At 37.4% G+C, this 19599-nt stretch overlaps 1 protein-coding gene across 5 annotated transcripts in view; it reads right to left on the bottom strand.

Moving 5' to 3' along the window:
* OXR1 (oxidation resistance 1) overlaps positions 1–19599 on the bottom strand; it is a 225696-nt gene that overhangs the window by 49536 nt on the left and 156561 nt on the right. For all 5 annotated transcript variants that reach the window (XM_066334766.1, XM_066334758.1, XM_066334776.1 and 2 more), the window contains 3 exons: positions 10333–10415; positions 4591–4698; positions 3347–3466 (listed from right to left, as the gene is read on the bottom strand). In XM_066334766.1, the coding sequence (XP_066190863.1) occupies positions 3347–3466; positions 4591–4698; positions 10333–10415 (311 nt within the window). The remainder of the gene's footprint in view (positions 1–3346; positions 3467–4590; positions 4699–10332; positions 10416–19599) is intronic.

Genomic DNA, 19599 nt, shown 5'->3' with positions numbered 1-19599 from the left:
GATATTAGAAAGAATTATCTACCTCACTGTCTACCAGTCAGTGTCTACCAAGTAAGCAGTGAACATGGAACTCTACCAGAGAAGGACGGACAACAAAAAATAGGTTTTTTTTAACTAAAGACAAAGAAACCATAGACAGACTTGACCAAAGCCTATTTTATAGACACAGAAACCTTGCTTTGGAGCTTCACCCACATCTTATGTATCATTTCATACATAATTGCTATTTTTAGTTACTAATAAAACAACACTATTTTTAGAAAACAGGAACTCTCACATTCCTTTTGGTTTTCTGCTTTCCTGTTCAGTTGTATTTGCTAGTACAGACTGCAGATAAATGTCTTTAATCATATCAAGGAACATTATACCCAAATACTTTCATTCATCATTTCTCTGGCACTACTTTAGCCTCTGCCAGCATCTTTCAAGGTTCGTTACAGATCAACCAAAAAACCAAAACAGTATACAGAACACTAAACTGATTTCTGCTGAAAAAGCTAATCAAGGTATAATTACGAAACAAACCTCCTGGAGATTAATGCTCCTTCTACATATGCCTTCCTACTGAAAACTACAGCGTCACACTCGTGACACATAACTCAGCAAGGGGCTCTGAAAATGCTCAGCTGATATCCAAACCCACTCTGAATAACCCAGCTAATTCTCATCATATTGCCACATGACACAAACTCAGATCCCAGTATGGCTTGGGAAAGGGAGGGGCAGTGGGGATGCACCACCACAACGGTAGACTTTCCAATATAATGATGATGACCTTGTCACTACATATTATCCTGAAGCTTTATAGGTAGCAAAGCATAAAGAATATTCTCAAATATGTGCCTAAGACTGCTGAATGAAGAAATCTTTCAAAAACCTAGCTGCATAAGAAAAGCTTCAAAATCTAAGTTAATTCTTACACATTGACAGCAACAAAATTCTTGAAATACACACTGAAATCTTAGCTTAAGTGTAGCAAGAAAAACCTCCAAAAAACCCTATACAACCGAAAAAACAACCAAGCAAAAAACTACCACAAACCCCTTAACTTTGCTAAAGTTATGCAGGTCTTGTATCTGACACACGCTGGTTTGTATCTAGCCACATGGCTGTGGTAAGCTACTCCAATGTCCAATAAAACAGAAGAAGAATAGAACATGTCAGTTTATTTTTGACTGAGCAGGCATTCAGATATTTGTTAGCCCATTTATGAAATTTGTACCTAGAAATCACTGGTTCTATTGACCAGAGAAGAGGGAAGACTCCTTTATATTATATAAGCAGAGGCACACATCTTCACCTTGAAACACGCTCAAATTTAAATGGCAAATCTGGAGTCAAAACTGGAGGACAGCCAAAGACCGACTGTCTTTGAGGGGATTAGAGAATGTATATTAGTATTTCTCCCCTTCATAATGATAGCAATCAGCAAAAAGTGAAAAGAAAAACATGAAAGACAAGTGCTATGATGAAGAACAAAACCCTCCAGCCTTAACTGCTCACATAGAAGTTGAGTGCCTTTTGTGTTGCTGGAGAGCCTGAAAACAAAACCAAATGCACGAAGTCCACAATGACAAGTACAAGTGATTTCTGTTACTTGACTTTTTGACAAATGTTACTTCTCTCCTTAGATGTACTTTGAAAGGCCTCAAAAACAAAATAAACACTATTATATATTGTCTCACTGCTAATCTGACTTTCCTTGAAGCATTTAAGAACTGCTTGTAATGATCCACAACATGTAAGATGCACAGAATAGTTATGTAACAATAAAGTGTCAATTAAGTGAATTTTAACATTCCAATTGTTGCTAGCACTAGCCTGACCACTAAATGAAGCATACTTTTGCAAAGAGGTTTTAAATTTTAAGTATTTTTATTTACTTTTTTTCTTCTACACTTGCAGGTTTTTATCTCTGATACCAGCATAAAGTCAATAAAATGTTTTCAAACAAATTATAGGTATGGTTACACTATTACATCTCCTTATCTACTATATGCTAAGATATACACAAAACAATTGACAAAATAAATAAAAGATATTTTTCTGGCATAAAATCTGTAGGAACAGCTCTGATTTTCAGTAGTAAAATTGGTAATTTTTCCCTCGAGTAACTTCTCACAACATGTTACATGGGTAGGTCTTTCTGAGACTGATATAGATACAAGATCTACGATACAAGAATGTATTGTTGCAGGTGAGTCTGTTTACCGTGCTACACCCCCTCTCAGTTTGTCATCAAACATAGAAGAAAATATTCAACGAAAATGACAGCAGACATAAGAACTGGCATACTAAGATAGAGAAAAAGGCATCACAGCAAAACCAAACAACAATTTTCAGTAGAAGGGCCATCACAGACTTTGTAATGCAGCTTGAGAACCTGCTGAGCAATAAAGCAAAATCTTCATATTTAAACTCATCTGGACCAAGTCATGTAAGCAAGTAAGTAAATTCTTTAAGTCTCAAACCTTCAACTTTGAGCACATAGAATCCTGGAATAGATGTTTGTCAGCTTGACTGAGTACTGTCAAAATATGCCACCAAGAAAATTTCTTATTTGCGGGGAAAAGATAATAACTGGGAAAAGAACAGTGGTGATGCATGAAGAAACATGCAAATAAGATCACAGTTGCAGAGCTCAGGCTCACATACTGCATCTTCCCGGCTGGACTGCTCCCTGTGGAATGCTGCTGACAGCAAACCAGCATTCCTGGAAAGACTTGTTTCTACAAAGCCAGCTCCTACCCAAATATCTACATGTGAGCTAAATTACAACCCAACATGGATGGTTAAACATTTTTAGCATTTTGAAAGTCTACAAATGTAGAACTACTGAGTAAAAGTCAGCTACAATTAATTCTACATTAATCCTTCACCAAAATCCTGGTTTTTTTTTAACATAATTTTGCAAAATGAAACTAGAGAATCCTCTCCCACGCCTCTACAGCAAGCAGGGGGATCTAAAGCATTCCTGCCAATGCATCTTTTATACAAAAACTATCAATAAAATTAGAGACAAATGTTTAACAAGCTTTGAAATGTAACAAATACAGAAATGAAACAGTAACTAATTAAGATTTCAGAGTGCAATGACAGTATTTTGTTTTGAAGTAATTTGCCTTCAAATCAGTTTTCACATTGAAAACTGTAATTTACAAAGATTAAAATCTTGTATTTACTTTTAAAAAGGAACTATTTTAATTTCAACTTTACTGTTTTACTTTCCAAGTGTTGTCTAATACTTTCTCCCCAAAACAAAAGGATGGTTTAAGAAGAAAGCATAGCATCTGTAATATTTATCTTGTAAGGGAAAATTAATTTTAAGGACAATAGGTATACCTACATTTACTGTAGCCTTGTCAAGCTCTGCTTCGGAAGATGTAGGTGATAGGGGACTTACAGGACTTAGAGAGGGGGAGCTGTCCACACTAGAAATGTAGTCTGGGTCAGGAACATACAAAATCTATAAAGAAGATATAATGTAGTTAGAAGTTAGTTATGCTTTCAGATTTACTTTAGATTTCCCACCAGCTAAGGTACATTTACTACACTCTCTCAAAATAAGCTACACAAAACCATTCCTGCTCCAATTGCTTTTAAAAGAATTATGAGTTGAGCAAAAAAACAGCATTACACAAAGTACTTGAAATTATAGCACTTCAAGTTTTTAAATGCTATATTGATTTAATTTTGATTTTCAGTCATAATAACAGAGGAAGAAGTGCACAGAGAAAGCATTAATAGTATACAGCATGCCAGAAATAAGAGTGTCCAAGGAAGATGCATCTAATTATTTCTCTTGTTGTGACTCTACTATTTGAGCAATGAGGAAGTAGAGTCACTGAATATATATATAAAAATTTCAACTGAAGATATTCATACCTTTAATACATCATTTCAGCCATAGCAGGCATTCAATCTACCTAGAAAAAGTTCTGCAGCAATCAAAAATGAAGACACAATTTTATCAAACAAAGGGCAAATACCAAACAGGTCAACTGCTGTGTCAGCCATCAGCTATCACTTGTTTCATGGCCTGGCTTTCAACAAGAAGTGAAAATTGAAGGCAAAAACAGTAGGGGGAAGAGAACCAAAAAAGGCAATAGTGACCTATAGTAAGTGAATGGTAATTAATATATTGCTTGTAAAAACATCAAGTTTCCAGAGCAGAACAGAAACATGATTCAATTTATTAAAATAGAATTGCAGGCAATGATACACAGTCACGGAATGTTGTCGTTAAGCTGTACCCTGAATATGTCTGCTGAGCTAGAGTTGGTAAACAGCCTGCTGTATTCGCAAAGCAACAATCTGGCTTAGATCTAAGTAGTATTGTTGTACCATTAAGTACATCTAGTTTTAAAAGTTCTCTGATATTAAATAAGGGACACAGGTAGCTTCTTTACACGTTTCCTTTCAGGCAGTTATTTGATAGGCACAAGGACTAGACTAGAGAAAAAGTAAAAACTCTTTTACAAAGCCAGTAGGAAAAATCAGTAAGAGAAGTACTTTAGCACTCATGTAGGAATGAGAAATATAGCAAAAGAGGACTTCGTTGGATAAGTAACATATATAGTGTACTAGTACCTGTCCAGGAACGACTGCTCTGGAGAAAAGCTTATTTAATTGAACCAGTTCATTGGGTGTTGTATCAAATTTCAAGGCAATACTGTTTAAAGTATCTCTTGATTCCACCTGTATCCATTGGGGGAAAAAAAACAAAACAAACCCGTAAGCAGTTAGTTCAAATAGTGGCTTACATATTTTAGTGTGTGTAGATTTACCAAGATTCTGATTAACTTTAAAATCTTCATTACTTATGACTTCCGCAACCCAAAAAAACAACAAAGCCACCACAAAAGACATACCTACCCCCTAAATATTAGTCTATTCCAACCCCACGCAAAAGCACATGCCTTCTCACTATGTTTCCAGGTGGCCAGAAGTGTCATAGTTTGAGCTGTAGGCTCAGCTATTGCACCAGAACTTCTGGTCTACAAATTCACTGCTGGTTACCACTGGGCAATACACTGGCTGGGTTCACAGAATGATTCATTCCCCCTCTTCAACTGCTTTTCTCCTCACCTACAGAAAATCTGAAGAGTTCTCTATAAATATAAACACATCCTCTTACTATTGGAATAAGCTTCTGTTAGACCCTGATTTTCAAGTAAAATCCATCACTGAAAAAATGCAAAAACGCTGAAGCAAAGCAGGTCGACTACTATGACAGAAGATGGAGCATAAGCATTTTGAGAAAGTGACTCCCAACTAAGAAAAGGATTTTTTTCAAGCTCAGATTCTGACCTCCATCTCCCAAAGTGTATTCAAAATGAGCTACTGGAAAAAAGCAAAAGTAAAAAAAGTTTCATACAGTGAATCTATTTCAGAAAAAAGAATTCCTTGCCTTAGGAATAATGGTGATAAAAGAAAACAAACAACCAAAAGACTTACAGCATAATGGCACAAGGCTTCATAAACACCGTACCAGAAAAAAAAAACAGATTTTATCAGTTAAGACAAGATGAAGTTATATAAGCTAAGACACATTTGCAGCTAATTGTAAGCAGAGTTAGACAATTCTTTTCCATATAATTCTGTAAAGATGCACCTGTCAGCCTAGATTCACTAACAAAAAGATCTAAGCATTGCCAAAGAAAAGGCAATTAGCACTTTTAAAATAAGATTAGAAACCTATTATGAGAGTTCTTTTATACAGGAAGCCAATAAGCTAAACAAAGCAGCAAACATCTCTCTACACCAGTATTTCCAGTATGGGAGAATGTACTGTACTAGCTCTCAGTCATTCAGTACACTATGATCACAGATGTACAAAAATATAATAATCTTTTCATATGCTATGTTTAACTGGTACTAAAGCAGAAATCAAAACAGGACTGTAACAAGACCAGGTATGTATTATACGCTCCACAGACCATAACAAAACCAACCACCAAATCATTGAACAGTAAACTTTCCATCAGAAGCCCTACATAATACAGAAAGTTTGCTAAAACAAACTGCAAAGTGAAATTCAAAAGTTTTGCCTAAGTCTGCTCTTACATAAATGTTGAAAGACAACAGCCAGCTGCTAGGTAAATGATTCTTACATATCACTTAATGACTGAAGCAATTGAGATTTTAGACTAATTTAAGACATAAAATAAATTAAAAGCATTCAAACCACAAAGCTTTAGCCCTTTTTAGAGTGCATTCACTCTGTACAGCCTTCTGAAATAAAAACAGCTTGTGAGATAGCTTGGCAACTAAAGGGTTTATGTCACTCATGATAAACACAGTGGCAAATATAAGCTTCCTTTCTGTTTGGCTGTGAAGTTTGCACAGGCAAATTTCCACACTACATGGGACTTCAGGGACCAGCAGAGATACTTTCTCAAAACAAAGACACTGCTCTCATAATAGAGACTCCTCAAGAATCTTCCTAGATTCAAAGGCCTATTTTCCAGTTCTCAGGCTCTCTACTATTCTAAAAAGTAGAATCTGAACAGCTAAAGTCTCAAAGAAAAACTTTGGAGAAAGCACAGAACTAACAAGATTTGAATAGTGCCACCACATATTGTGGATCCCCAGCTTTTCCCCCATCAAATCACTACTCTAAGAGAAGGCAAGAAGTTATTCCTTTTCTCTCAGAAAACAAACTTCCTATACATTGAGGTAGCTACTTAAATGCTACTCTGAATGTTAAAAATTTTATATAAATATTTGAATATTAAATGTTCACTGAGAATACACTCATTTTCCCCAGGTGTGCTTGTGTGTAACAGCAGAGAACTTCTGCCACTGCCATCCCTGATTCAAACTATCTTTATTTCCCTCAGATCATCAGCTGGCAAAGTTGTTTACATGCATTATTTTAAACCAAACTCTCTACCGGTATTTTAATGCTCTTTACTGTAATTGCATCTCAACAGTAAGAATTCACTCCCTCCTCCATTAAAAAATAAATATCAAATACACATAAATCAGAGTGCAGAAATTTTTTTTACTTCAACACTAGAGGTCCAAGAGCCAGAAAATTAAATAATACTTTAAGAATATTAAAATAAACTAACAAAATTAAACAGATCGGAAGACTAAAAAAATGGTGAGTAAATAACACAACTTTGGCACTGCACCCAAGCCTTTAGAAATACCAATTATGACCTCATTAACTACTTGTTAACAGGCCTAATTTATATAATGTGCAGCATCAGTAAAACAAACCTTGTAAATATCATAAAGCCAACTTCAAAAATAATTAGTAAAAGACAACAGATGCAGTAATATCACCATTATCTCATCTACATTTCTAATGTTTCCCCAAACTGGGTAAAAGATTATGACAGTGGCATGCTCAAAGAAAAGTGGCAGCCAAAGAAGAACACACTCCTTGGGTTTGAAATGGAAGAGGCAAGACTTATTTTTTTTAAATCACCAAAAACTCCTAAATGTATAGCTTTCTGAATAGTGTGTAAATGCTTACAATGGCAATAGAACTAGTGGCACCAGAAGAGAACCCTCTGCACTCTATATACAGGCTGAAAGCTCAGTCTTGAGGTTATGGTCTACTAAAGGCTTCTGTGACCCTCAGGAATTGATACCGGGGGCTCTTTCCATAACCTGGAGCATCATAATCTGTGTATTAAGTACTTATTCACTACTTTAGGGGAGCACAGCCTTCAATCCCCAGAGAGATAAAGGGAAGTCTTACATGAAAGCCTCCAACACTGATCATTCAACTGCTCACTTATAAACATTTTTTAAAACAGAAATCAAACATATCTGTAAGTAACCACAGTTATTTCTTTCTTTTCCTCAAAAGGAAGAGCAGTTAAGGCTTTTCCTGAAGTCACAAAGCTGCTAGCATCCTACAATCACTGGTGATCAGTAACACTCTGCTCATGTTCCATTATTCACCTGCTGAAGTTGGCTCTTCTGACAACTAAAGGCAGGCACCAATTGTGTTTGTACAACATGGAACACAAAAAGCTGAAGGGAAAAACATATGGCCTGAGCAGCAACTGTGAATTCTGAAATAACAGACAATATCAACTTGAATCTAATATGCTGACTGACACTGAGAAAAGGATAAACGCTATTAAAAGATATCTGTTCATTGTCTAAGCAGTATCAGCAAAAATGAGCCAGTTTTTTCTGTATCCTTTAGTGGCAGTTCAGAACATACTTCCATTAATTAGTACCATATCTGCTGACATATTCTCTCTGCTGCTATATACAGAACAGCAGGTTCAAGTTTTCACACCTTGGGAATTTCAGATTGAAATCTTAAACATTATCTGTATTCTGTCTTTAGCTTTAAAGGGAAGACTTATTTTATTGTTTATTTGTCCCATAGTAATTTTTCTCCTAAAAAAATTCCGGTGTGAAGTCTACTTCATGTTAAAACACCATAGTTTGGACAAGAGAGATGCCAACTCACTCAGGAATAAAATAAGACCTTCCCTCCTAAAACGATGTAGCCACTGGAAAAACTAATATATTAAATTTTTATATAAAAAAATGGCAAAACCCCCACTAACTTCAACAGTGCTGGAAGGTGAGAGGAAATCTGGTTTCTGCCTTCACTCTCTACTACTTCTCAAAAAGCAACACATGCAGGTATATAAATACCTATGGGTGTACATGGGTCATCACTGTGACAGGAAGTAGGACTAAGTCAGAAACCAGACACAAGTGCACCTCTTCACATATAATAAAGAAATAAATAACAACAATAGCAAATTACCCCAATAGCTACCAGCCCTCTCTTACAGCAAGCATAAGCTCAGCCCCTAAAATTTATAGCTGTGCATTAAAATACACACACAATACTAACCAAACACAATGGCATTTAAGTGCTTCATGAGTGAAATGTACAGCAAGACCTGAGAGAATACAGTATTTGTGAAGCTGAAATGCACCATGTTCCATACATGCAACAGACTCCTTTAGAAGATGGACTAAGTTAAATGGCAAAAAGCCTTTGATTCCTGTGAATCATCTTTTTGACTCACAAGGAAGTGATGCATACTTCAGTATGTATTAAGAAATCTATTTTTGGATCTAAACCCCCACCTACTGGAACACAAAAACCTGCAGAAGTACATGACAACTTGACACAAACACAACCAAGTTAAAAAAGGAAAGCTCATTGCTTTCACTTGGCCTGGAATGTTACATACCAAAGTGAAAGCACCCACATGGCGGCAAAAGCCAAATTATGGGATTTACTGAGTATGGATGCCAGTAATACAGAGCTACACTTGACCCTTTTTTCCAGGTATTTCAGACCAAATGGGGTTAATACAACATCAACAACAGTTACACTTACATGAATATTCTTCAACTCCTAGAATCTAAGCAAGAAGAATTTCTGTTTTGAATTTCAAGTTCAAGGAAGTCTTTAGAGGAGGCTATAATTATATTCAAATTCCAATAAAAGCCACGCTAATGAAATGCTTCTTGTTCCACTACACACACTGTCTCTCCTAAAGACTATCACAGCCTTCTCATACTTTAAGTCATTATCACAGCTTGGCTTAATGTAACAGAGTTAAGTCCTCCCCATCTCTCTTATTCCTGGAGTAAGAGAACACCAAGAGGTCAAGTAAAGACTTTTCATTAAGAAGTTCTCATTTATTGTGTCCAGCTTCAAAAGTATTCAAAGATAACTGTGGCAGACCTTCCCTATTTTAACATCAACTCTATAAGCATTATTTATAGGCTTAATTATATTTCCAGTACACAACACAAGACAGATACTTCTCACTTCTGTTTCCCTTAGTAACCACAAATGTGAAAGCTGACTGCAGCACAGTTTGAGGGTCATTTCAAGAACAGAACAGGGAGAGAAAGGCTCCATTTTCAGATACTGATGCAGAAACAGTGTTATACAGTAAAAGGCACAGATCTACAGCAATTATTAGAAGAACACCAGAAAGCCAGTAACAAGATTCAGCTTCCCTTCCCAACTTTATTCTGTTATTTCCCATGACAGCAACAGTTTATTAATAATGCTGAAAGCAGAGAACTTGCACATTGTTATATAACTATTATTATTTGTTTCTAACTAGTTACCTAAAAGTGAACCAGTCAACAGTTGGATTAGCTTGGGATTTCCAAGGAAAAAAAAGGCACTTAAAGGGAAAAAACAGCATTAGTACTACCAGCTAATTTCTTGATTTCATTTTTGCCAAACTAAACTATCAGATAGACAAAATTCTAACATTTAAGGCAATACACATTACAGTTTTGGTTATATTTTGTAACACAGCTTTTTAGCCTCCACTTGCTTTGCAGTAACATTCTAACAATAAAGCAGTAACTTACAGAATATTCAAGAGTCCCTCTAGGTCTTTGAAAAGACATTCGTCGCCCATCTTTCTTGTCTGGGGTCTTCTTCTGGCCAGCATCTGAAAAAAATTGAGGCAATGCGTGTGTTAAATTCATTTTCCTCTCTCAGTACTGTCACAGGCTGCTGACTACAGCCCCGTGGGCAGACATCTAATCCACCAGTTACACAGCTTACTCCTGCTGATTCCAACAGACACCAGCTGCTAAAATAGCGACTTCATTCCTCTGCAATGCTTTAAGAATTTGACCAATACAAACAGCTGATAACTGGAAACCAACTAACTGCACAAGTACTTGCTGCTATCCAGGAAGCAATTAATGAAGACTAAATAGGACATTGACTCCATCAGGCAAGCAACACTTCTGGAATTGCTGTGTTTAATTGATTTTGTATCATACCCAGTCTGCTTTCATCTGAGGTGAGATGATCTAGAGTTCCTGTATGTTTGATCTAATCACTAGACATTTTTTTTCTTGCTGTTTGATAAGTACAGAGTATTTAAAGCTTTTTTATAAAATAAAGAGCATTAACATTAAATTCATAATTATCCTTTCTGTAGCAAACAGATAGAGTTAGGAAATAAACACTAAAGATTCTACATAAATAATACAAATTAAGAACTGTTCTTTTTACTGGGCCACTGTATTTTGATGACCTGTTTCACAGGCCAAGTAAACAACCATTTGTAACTGAAGCATACTCTATTATTTTATACTAACTGGCTCGATATTTATGATAATCATGACACACCAGTGTCGTCATATGGTTCAACAGAAAGCACACACCTCTCTAGAAAAGTGAGTTTTAATATCTGCATCTATACACACAGATTTTTTTAGATGAATCTCCTCCACCACATGGCCCCCACCTTCAACAGTGAAATATCTGCCATTAAGGAGCCCAAAATACTTATGTGAAAGAGACATTAAGTTTTCATGCTACAACAGGATTAGTTACGCTCCCATTTTGATATATTCAAATTTATCCCCATAATTTCCTCAAATATTTCAAGCCAAATTGAATAGAAACAAGAAACCTTATGAAATGTATTTTAAAAAAATTTAGAATGGCTACACTGAGAATAGAAAACTTTGTGCAATCCATTTAAGCCTTACCTGGAGTACTAAGGAAACATGCTATAAACCAACAGTATCTTAGTGCACTATTAGATTTAATTAGTATCAGAATTCCAACACAGGAAGAAAGATTAAACAAGTACTAGACACGTATCGGCACAACTTTCATACACCCACTCCCAAATTTCTGCATGGATAGCCAAAACTATAGAGGGCAGGGAAATAAATCACAATGTAAATTACACAGTAATTTCTGCCAAAGAAGAAACAAAATGACATCTTGGAAAAAAAAAAAAAAAACAACCCTACAAGAAGAAATCTATGTCAAATATCTTACATTTGCTATATATAGGACAAGCCACACAGGACTACAAAGTAGTGATTTCTAGCAGACTCAACATAAATAATCCCCTGTGGTACTCTTTATATAAATAAAAAAAAGGATATAAACTTTGGTTTAATTCATCCTTTTTTACATATTGAAAGAAGCCTGAGGAAGAATGAGCCACATCTAAAATTGATCTATGCATGTTATTAATTACAGTAAGTTTTTATAGCTATGAATGACTATCAAGACTAAGTCTACTTCTAAAAAGTTTCTAATAATTCTAAAAACCTATACACTGATTCTGCACTCTGCTATCTTTAGTCAATACAATAAAAGGTATTTCTTCTCTTATTTACTAATAGCAGCTTTTTAAATCTTAGCTGAAAGAATCATTCATTTCTGATTATATTCAGTGTTTAAAAGTACTACAAATGTCTCTGAGGGAAATGAAGCCAATTCAGTAACAATAAAATACACTAGAAGTTTGTGTGTAGGCTTAAGCAGCAGCCGATGTTCTCCTCAACTAGGTCAAATATTTTGTTTTCAAAGTTTTTACCCGACCTTGCAGCACAACAGGTGCCTCCTCAGCAAGCTACAGAAAACCTGAAAGTTGCTTGACTGTAGGTGTTCCAGATTTTTCAGCCCTTATCAAAGTTTTGCCAAGAGCCTAATAATTTTCTTTCAAGAGCAGTCTGGGTCAAATAAGCCTAAGAAAAAGTCCAAGGACGCAGCTAGAAATAGACTGATCTCATCCAGGATCCCATACATGCCTTAATCTATAAATGAAGAACCCTTATTGCAGAACAAGATGTCTTCTTCCCCTCCCCCCCCCCAGTTAGACGGAAGTAAAAAGCCCCATAACACAAATATATATACACACACCTCAGTTGTATACAGCCTAATTTAGTTTGTGGGTTTTTTTCCTCAACCCAAATTTAACTTTCTTTTTTCTTCTTACTGGTTCAGGTGTCTGAAGAGCTGGCAGACAGGTGCCCCTCAAAAGGTCAAGATAAATTAACTTCTCCCTGTCCAGTAATAGAGCAGTAGAATGAAGTCTTGCACAAATACCTAATTCTGTTCTTTATGCCAGAAATATAAAATGGGAATTTGTTATTCACAGCATTAGAACCTGCTGCTTTAGACTTAGAATCACAGAATCATCATAAAATATCCCCTTGGAAGGGACTCATGAGGATCACCGCATCCAGCTCCTGGCCATGCCCAGGACAACACCAAGAATCCCATCACATGCCTGAGAGCATTGCCCAAACTCTGGCAGCCTTGGTGCTGCAATCACTTCCCTGGGGAGACTGTTCCAGTGCCCAGTCATCCCTTGTGTAAGGAAGCTTTTCTTAATACCCAGCCTAAACCTCCCTTGACACGGCCTCATGCTGTTCCCTTGGGCCCTGTCACTGCTCAAAGAGACCAGCGCCAGTCCCTCCCACTTCCCTTCTTCTGAAGAAGCTGTAGATCACTATGAGGCCTCCTCTTTTGCAAGCTGGACAGACCAAGTGACCTCAGCCACTTCCCATATGGTTTCCATTCTAGGCTCTTCACCATCTTCAGAGATTGGAGAGAACTCTGCTAACTTCAGGAAAGTAAGAAAAATAGAGGGTAGATGCAGGGAAGGCAGTTCCTTGTTGAAGGCATCCTGTATGAAAGCCAGGAGAACCCCTACCCCAAGTTTTCCAGGCGCTTATAGTCTACAGTTAGGGTTTCCTAATGTCCTCCCCTCCCACACCTAAGGCAGTAAATCCCACCCTTCCCATCAGTGCCCACTTCCATTCCTTCAATCTGTGAAGGCATTACCTCCCCCTCACTATATGGGTACAGGACTCAAGTGTTTTATAACCTGACACAGTCTAAGTCTCCTGAGTCAACAAGAGATGGAGGGAGACAACACTGAGCTGTGTGTGCTAACTACCCAGCTGGCCAAGCTATCAAAATCCACACCTCTGCCCACAGCCCAAGTGCTCGAGCTGTCTGTTCATACAGAACAGTTCAATTTTGACCTGACCTCTCGGAAACAAAACTAGGATGTATTTCAGCTGCGAAAATAGGTCAGAGTAGTAGAAACACGAATTCAAGCTCCCTGATGACACGCTACTGTATCTCACTCAAAGCCTCTGTATCTCACTAAAGGAGCAGGGTATTCATTTTTGAGGGCAAAGTAAATGCACCTTTCAGCCATTCCAGTGCCCCTAGTATTCCAGGAAGCACATGCAAGCAGAAACAACTGCCAGTACAGAATGCAGTGGTCTGAAAAGTCTTCAGACCCAACAAGAGCCAGTCTGATGCTTTCATTTCACTTATTTTCCAGGTAACTGTTGCACAGCTCATTTTGTTAGGTTACACACAACCATTACTTCATCTGATAGCAGCAAGCCAGTGAGACTAACCAAGGCTGATGCTCTCAGACCACACCACGAAAAACCCAACACCACTAACCACACTAAACACAACCTCAAGAGTCAAGTAACTTGTTTAACATGGGATCTGCGGTGCTGTGTTATCAAAGCTCTTGGCTGTGCTGCTTTAGAGAGAAAGACAAGACTTTTTGTAACATCAGGATTCATGCTTTAATTCTCAATTGCCTTTTCACAGGACTGGGCAGGCCTCCACAACTGCTTGAAACACTAATGTGAAAAAGTACATGCCAGATCCACAAATGACAAGAAAATATTTCAGTTAGGATTTAAAAGACTAGAACTAGAATGATGCAGAACACAGTGTTCAAAATTACACCAGACCACTATTTAGTCTGAATGCATGAGCTCAGAATTTTGAGGTTAAATGATTGCAGCATAAGAACTACTACATATGAACATCCAACACAGAGAGGAGGACTTACTGTTCCAACATACTTCTATGAGATAGGAAAAGGGGGGTTATGAACAATATGTTTTAAGAAGAGGCAGTTTCCAATAAGGCAACTTTGACATTAAAATATGAAATAGTCAGTGGCATTCAACTGGAAACAGCTAAAGTCAAATTCCAACATTTATGGCATAGCTTCTATAAACTGTCTCTATATGATCCTGTGCAACTGAATTTTGGTTGACTGAAAAAATTTTTGTGGTGCTGCTAGCTCAAATTATTATGACAAGAGTGGCATTTCCCATTTCTTAGAATGCCATCTGAGCTTAATTGTAGATCTTCATTTTGCTGTTTACTGATGCTTTTAGCACATCCATTGGACTTCTGGCACTAAGGGCTAGTAAACATAAGGATACAAGCTAAGAACTGCTTAGAAGGATCTTCAAGCTCTGCATAGAGCAAAATGTATTCGTCTTCTTTTACCCTTCTTGTTTCCTCAGTAGGATTACATCTCAACTTGCAATGTTTCCCAGCTGTTATTCTATTTATTTCAATGTAACAAAACCAAACAAACAAAAACAAACAAACAAACAAAAAACCCCCAAAAAACCAAAACAACAATAACAAAAAAACCCCACAACACACCACTTTTTCCAGGGAAATAAATTGATAAACGAACCAGTATCCTCTAATAAAAAGCAAAGAAGTTGGACAAGTCCACAATTACTGCAAATGGTTTAAAATTACTAAATGAGCTTATTATGATCAAGAAGGTAAGAAAAAGATTATTCATCCACCATTCCATCTCCCAACAAGAACTGCACATTTGTGTATCAGATTTACAAGTGTTTAGAAAAAAGGAAAAGGCAGTGCCTTTGTCAAATTTTTGTCTAGAATACAGTTTTTCACAAGATCTTAGACATGCAGCACATATGGGGTAATAAATCAAAGTAAGAAAAGCAGTCTGAAGTATTATCAAATACATTTTTATTTAGCAGTACATGGTAACAACTCACTAATTGATAAAACAGGAAGCACAGATATTACATCTTTATTAGATTAGTTCTGCTCAATAACAATTAGATTACTGTAACCTATTCATAAAGAAATGAAAGAGATTAAAGTAGGAAATCTTTATATTCCATAAGACCTGGTGACCTGACTCTCCGAACAGCAGGGACTACATTTCAGTCAGCAACTGTCTCATTAACCCTTCCCCCTCTCCTGCAGTTAGATATGCTTACAATAATTACAGGAATATTATTTTCAGTTATCTTCCAATGCCTTAGGAACCAGAAACAGAAGCTTTAACAGTAGCCTACAAGATACTTGTAGTCTGCTGGTTTTTTAGCCAAAATGAAAGATTTTCAGACCAAGGCAATATCATAATGCCTCTTCTTGCTAAGCAGCTGCTATTTATTCTGTGATTCAGTCTTTCCAAGTCATGCTCTCAAAACTCTTGATCTTTATCACTGCTCTTCACATGATGCTTTTGTTCACATTATTCTCAAGCAAACCCCCAAGCTCAATGAATCTGAGACCTTGTTAATGTTGCATTAGCACTTTGAACACAGCAAAATAGCTTTTTCCTGCAACATAGATACAGCATCAACTCCAGCTCACTTTGTGATCTCCCTAACACACGTCACTCCACTATCCAGTCAGATACACAGCATGTAGGCAGAAATAATTAAATTTATGATTTCAGGAACAAAAACAATTGAAAAGAACCAAACTTAAGGCAGGACGCTTCTCTGAATGGCTAGGAGAAAAAAAAGTCAGCTCTGTGCATGACGCTCCTGGTATGTACATCATATGGGCTTTCTTCTTAAATAAGATTTCACATTCCAAGTAAACAGAAATATTTAACTGAATTTTCAGATTATGTCACAGTATGTGTTAACCAACAGTAAGTTTCCTTTCCTGTTCTATTTGCAATATACATGAATACACTTTAATACATTAGAAACTACTCAACTCCAATCTCCACCTTCTGAACAATCTCTCTGCAGTCCAAATACATCCTTTAATAGAAAGTTGCAAAAATCTTGTCTGCATTATTGATACAGCAAGTCAACTTTTCGAATAACAACTCCCCACCTCTTTCAGATATTTAAGCACATTTAGTTGTACATGCTCAAGCTTACAAAACACCACATCAGCAGTTTGACCACAAGTTATATCCTTACACACCTTCAAGAATTTACACTTTGCCTTATCACACTAAGCCCATGATACCTACCCTTTCTAAGAGTTCTAAATCAGTCAGCTTATCCTGCTGTCCTGTGCCCTACAACAGTTCTGCTCATATGCAAAGAGATCTCCTGTGGATGTGGAGTCATTTGCAGAGCCCCAGTAAACATCTTACTGTAAAAGTTTATTTCATTAGGTTTGCAGATAAACTGGGGGGGATCAGTCAACATACATGATGGCAGGGCTGTCGTTCAGCAGGACCTGGACAGGGTGGGGAGAAAGCAGAAAGGAATTCAGCAGGACAATAATCTGCTGCACAGGAAGGAAGAGCCCTTGGCGTTGTAGAGTTGGCACTGCTCAGCAAAGGAGCAGCTCTGCTGAAAAAAAACCCCCAACGGTCTTGGTAAGCCAAAGCCAAAACAGGAGCCAGAACAACCTGGGAACAAGAGGGGCCAACAGCACCCTCAGCTGCATTACTGTGAACAGCAGACTGAGAGCACAACTAGCTCTGCACTCCAACTGCTCTTTGAATACTGGCTCCAGTGTCCCTCCCCTGCCCCCATTCAATATAAGGCACAGGTACAGAAAACGCTTTCTGTGAAGGGGCACCAAGGTACTCGGGGGCTGTGAGAAGAGGCCAGGAAAACAGAGCCTCTCCAGCCTGAAGCAGGGGTGGTTTTGAAGGACTGTAACAGCAGCCATCTTGTACCTTCTAGATAATTTCCCAGAGGCATCAAGATGACAGAGCCAATCTCCTCAGTGACATAGAAGAAGAAGAAAAGGTATCAGACAAAGAAGAAACAAAAGGGCTTCTGAGTAGACAGAAGGCAAAAAACCCTAACTGACCAGTGCAGTTGTGCAGTTCCCATCTCTGGACATATCCAAAGCAGAATAAAGCACAGAGAAACCTAGCCTGAAGGGAACCACCTTCTCTACTTTTAGCAAGGCTAAACGATCTTACTTGCAATTTGAGTTATCTGTAACTATGATTCCTTCCATTTTTCTGGTAGGCAATACAGATACGTAAGGCCACCCCACCAAACCAAGCCAGAGAGATTTACATATGTAACACAAGGTATGTTGCTTACTGATGAACAGAAAATTAGTCATACATGTAGTGACCTGAAATGCTGCCATGAGTACAACAGGTTCTCAATAAAATATCACCTTCTAAACTGTTTGAATATTAGAAATGGAAATTAACCAGAAAAATTAAGATAAAAACATAACCAACATGGCATATTAAAACAAAAATGTAAGATAGTCAAATGATACAAGAATATCAGAAAAAATGTTTCAGTCATCTGCTAGATCAGTTGATAAACTAAACTTCAGTTAAACATTTGACACATCAGAATCCTGCTGAACAGCAAAAACTGCATAAAGAATTGTGAAATATGTAAAAAAAATCAGTAAAGAGGCAAGAGAAATAGAAGCCAGGAGAATGAAGTGGTATATCAATGAAGTTTTTAACACAGTTCAATTGCACATCAGCAGACAAATTCAAAAGGACAATCAATAGCATAGCTTCTATATGAACTCTGAAGTTCCAAAGATTGGAGGAATAAAAGCAGGGAAAGATGCAATAGCACAAAGCAGAACCTGAAGTAAAAGATCATTTAACATCACATGCACCAAGGGAATACTCAAGAAATCCTGTACACTAGTAGCGCAGAAGTCTGAAGAAGAGCTTGTGCATACATTAACATATCACAAGATGACTGAGTCACCAGCCTGATACATTCCAAGATCACATTTGCTTCTTATGCCTGTACCAACTGAATTATTTTCAGACATGAAAGCGCAGCATTAGCGTCTTTGTAAAGGGTGTTGGTACATCTCATATGTGCTTCATCTGGAACAGAGTGTACAAGAAAACTCACGGAAGTGCATCTCCCCAGTTTGAATCCTCTTTCCTACATTATCATACACCTGGTAATTTCTTAAAAATGAGATACTGAATAAAGATTAAAGGAGAAAATCACCTGCCTTATTCTTCTATTTGCTTTACTCTAAGACAGATTTTTAGAAACAAAGATACTAACTTTCACAGCAGGACTTGAGAAATGTATTATAAGCTGGCATTACACATTTATCTATCTGCCACCTTGACCATAGTACAGAGGACTGACAAGCCACACAGTTTACTGGATATACTGTGTATAGTAACCTTACCAATCAAGACTCCAAAGCTGGTATGAAAGAAATGTAAATAAGCCCACAGGCCACATGGTTCAGAACTGAACAATCAAGTTGAACCTGAGGGAGAAAAACAACAACAACAAAAGTTTCAATAGAAGGCAGCTAGAAAAACTTCCCTGACAGACTGGTTGAGAGGAGTCTCTGAATCACTGATTTTTATTTTACTTCTGCACTTAATGGAAGACACTGCAGGAAGTCGGCACTCCCTGTGCAGTGTATCTTTTCCTCCCATGAAGTAAACACAAAGATGTGAGGTGAAAATTTCTAGGAGGGAAGAAGCATAAGACTCCAGGTATGAAAGTATATCCTCACAGAATCAAAGGGTTATCTAGAAGAAAAGCCTCTTGAATACATTTACTCCAGCCTCCAGTTTGAAGTAGAATTATTGTCAATATCAAATCTGGTCAGCTTAAAACTGTCCCAGTGACAGACCACTCTGGGTGACTTTTTTTCCATTGTCCAGTTTGAACCTCCTAAGCTTAAACTCATGGCTGCTGCTCCTCCTTGTACTCTTAGTAGTGAGAAGAGTGGGACCCTCTAGGTAGATGTAGGTCACAATTTGATTGACTCCAGGCTGCCTTGGTCTCCCTCTGCATCACTAAAGCCCAGCTTCCTCAACCCCTCCT

This window comes from Sylvia atricapilla, chromosome 1, assembly GCF_009819655.1.
Source record: "Sylvia atricapilla isolate bSylAtr1 chromosome 1, bSylAtr1.pri, whole genome shotgun sequence".
Classification (NCBI taxonomy): Eukaryota; Metazoa; Chordata; class Aves; order Passeriformes; family Sylviidae; genus Sylvia; species Sylvia atricapilla.
This window is presented reverse-complemented; position numbering and strand designations above follow the sequence as displayed.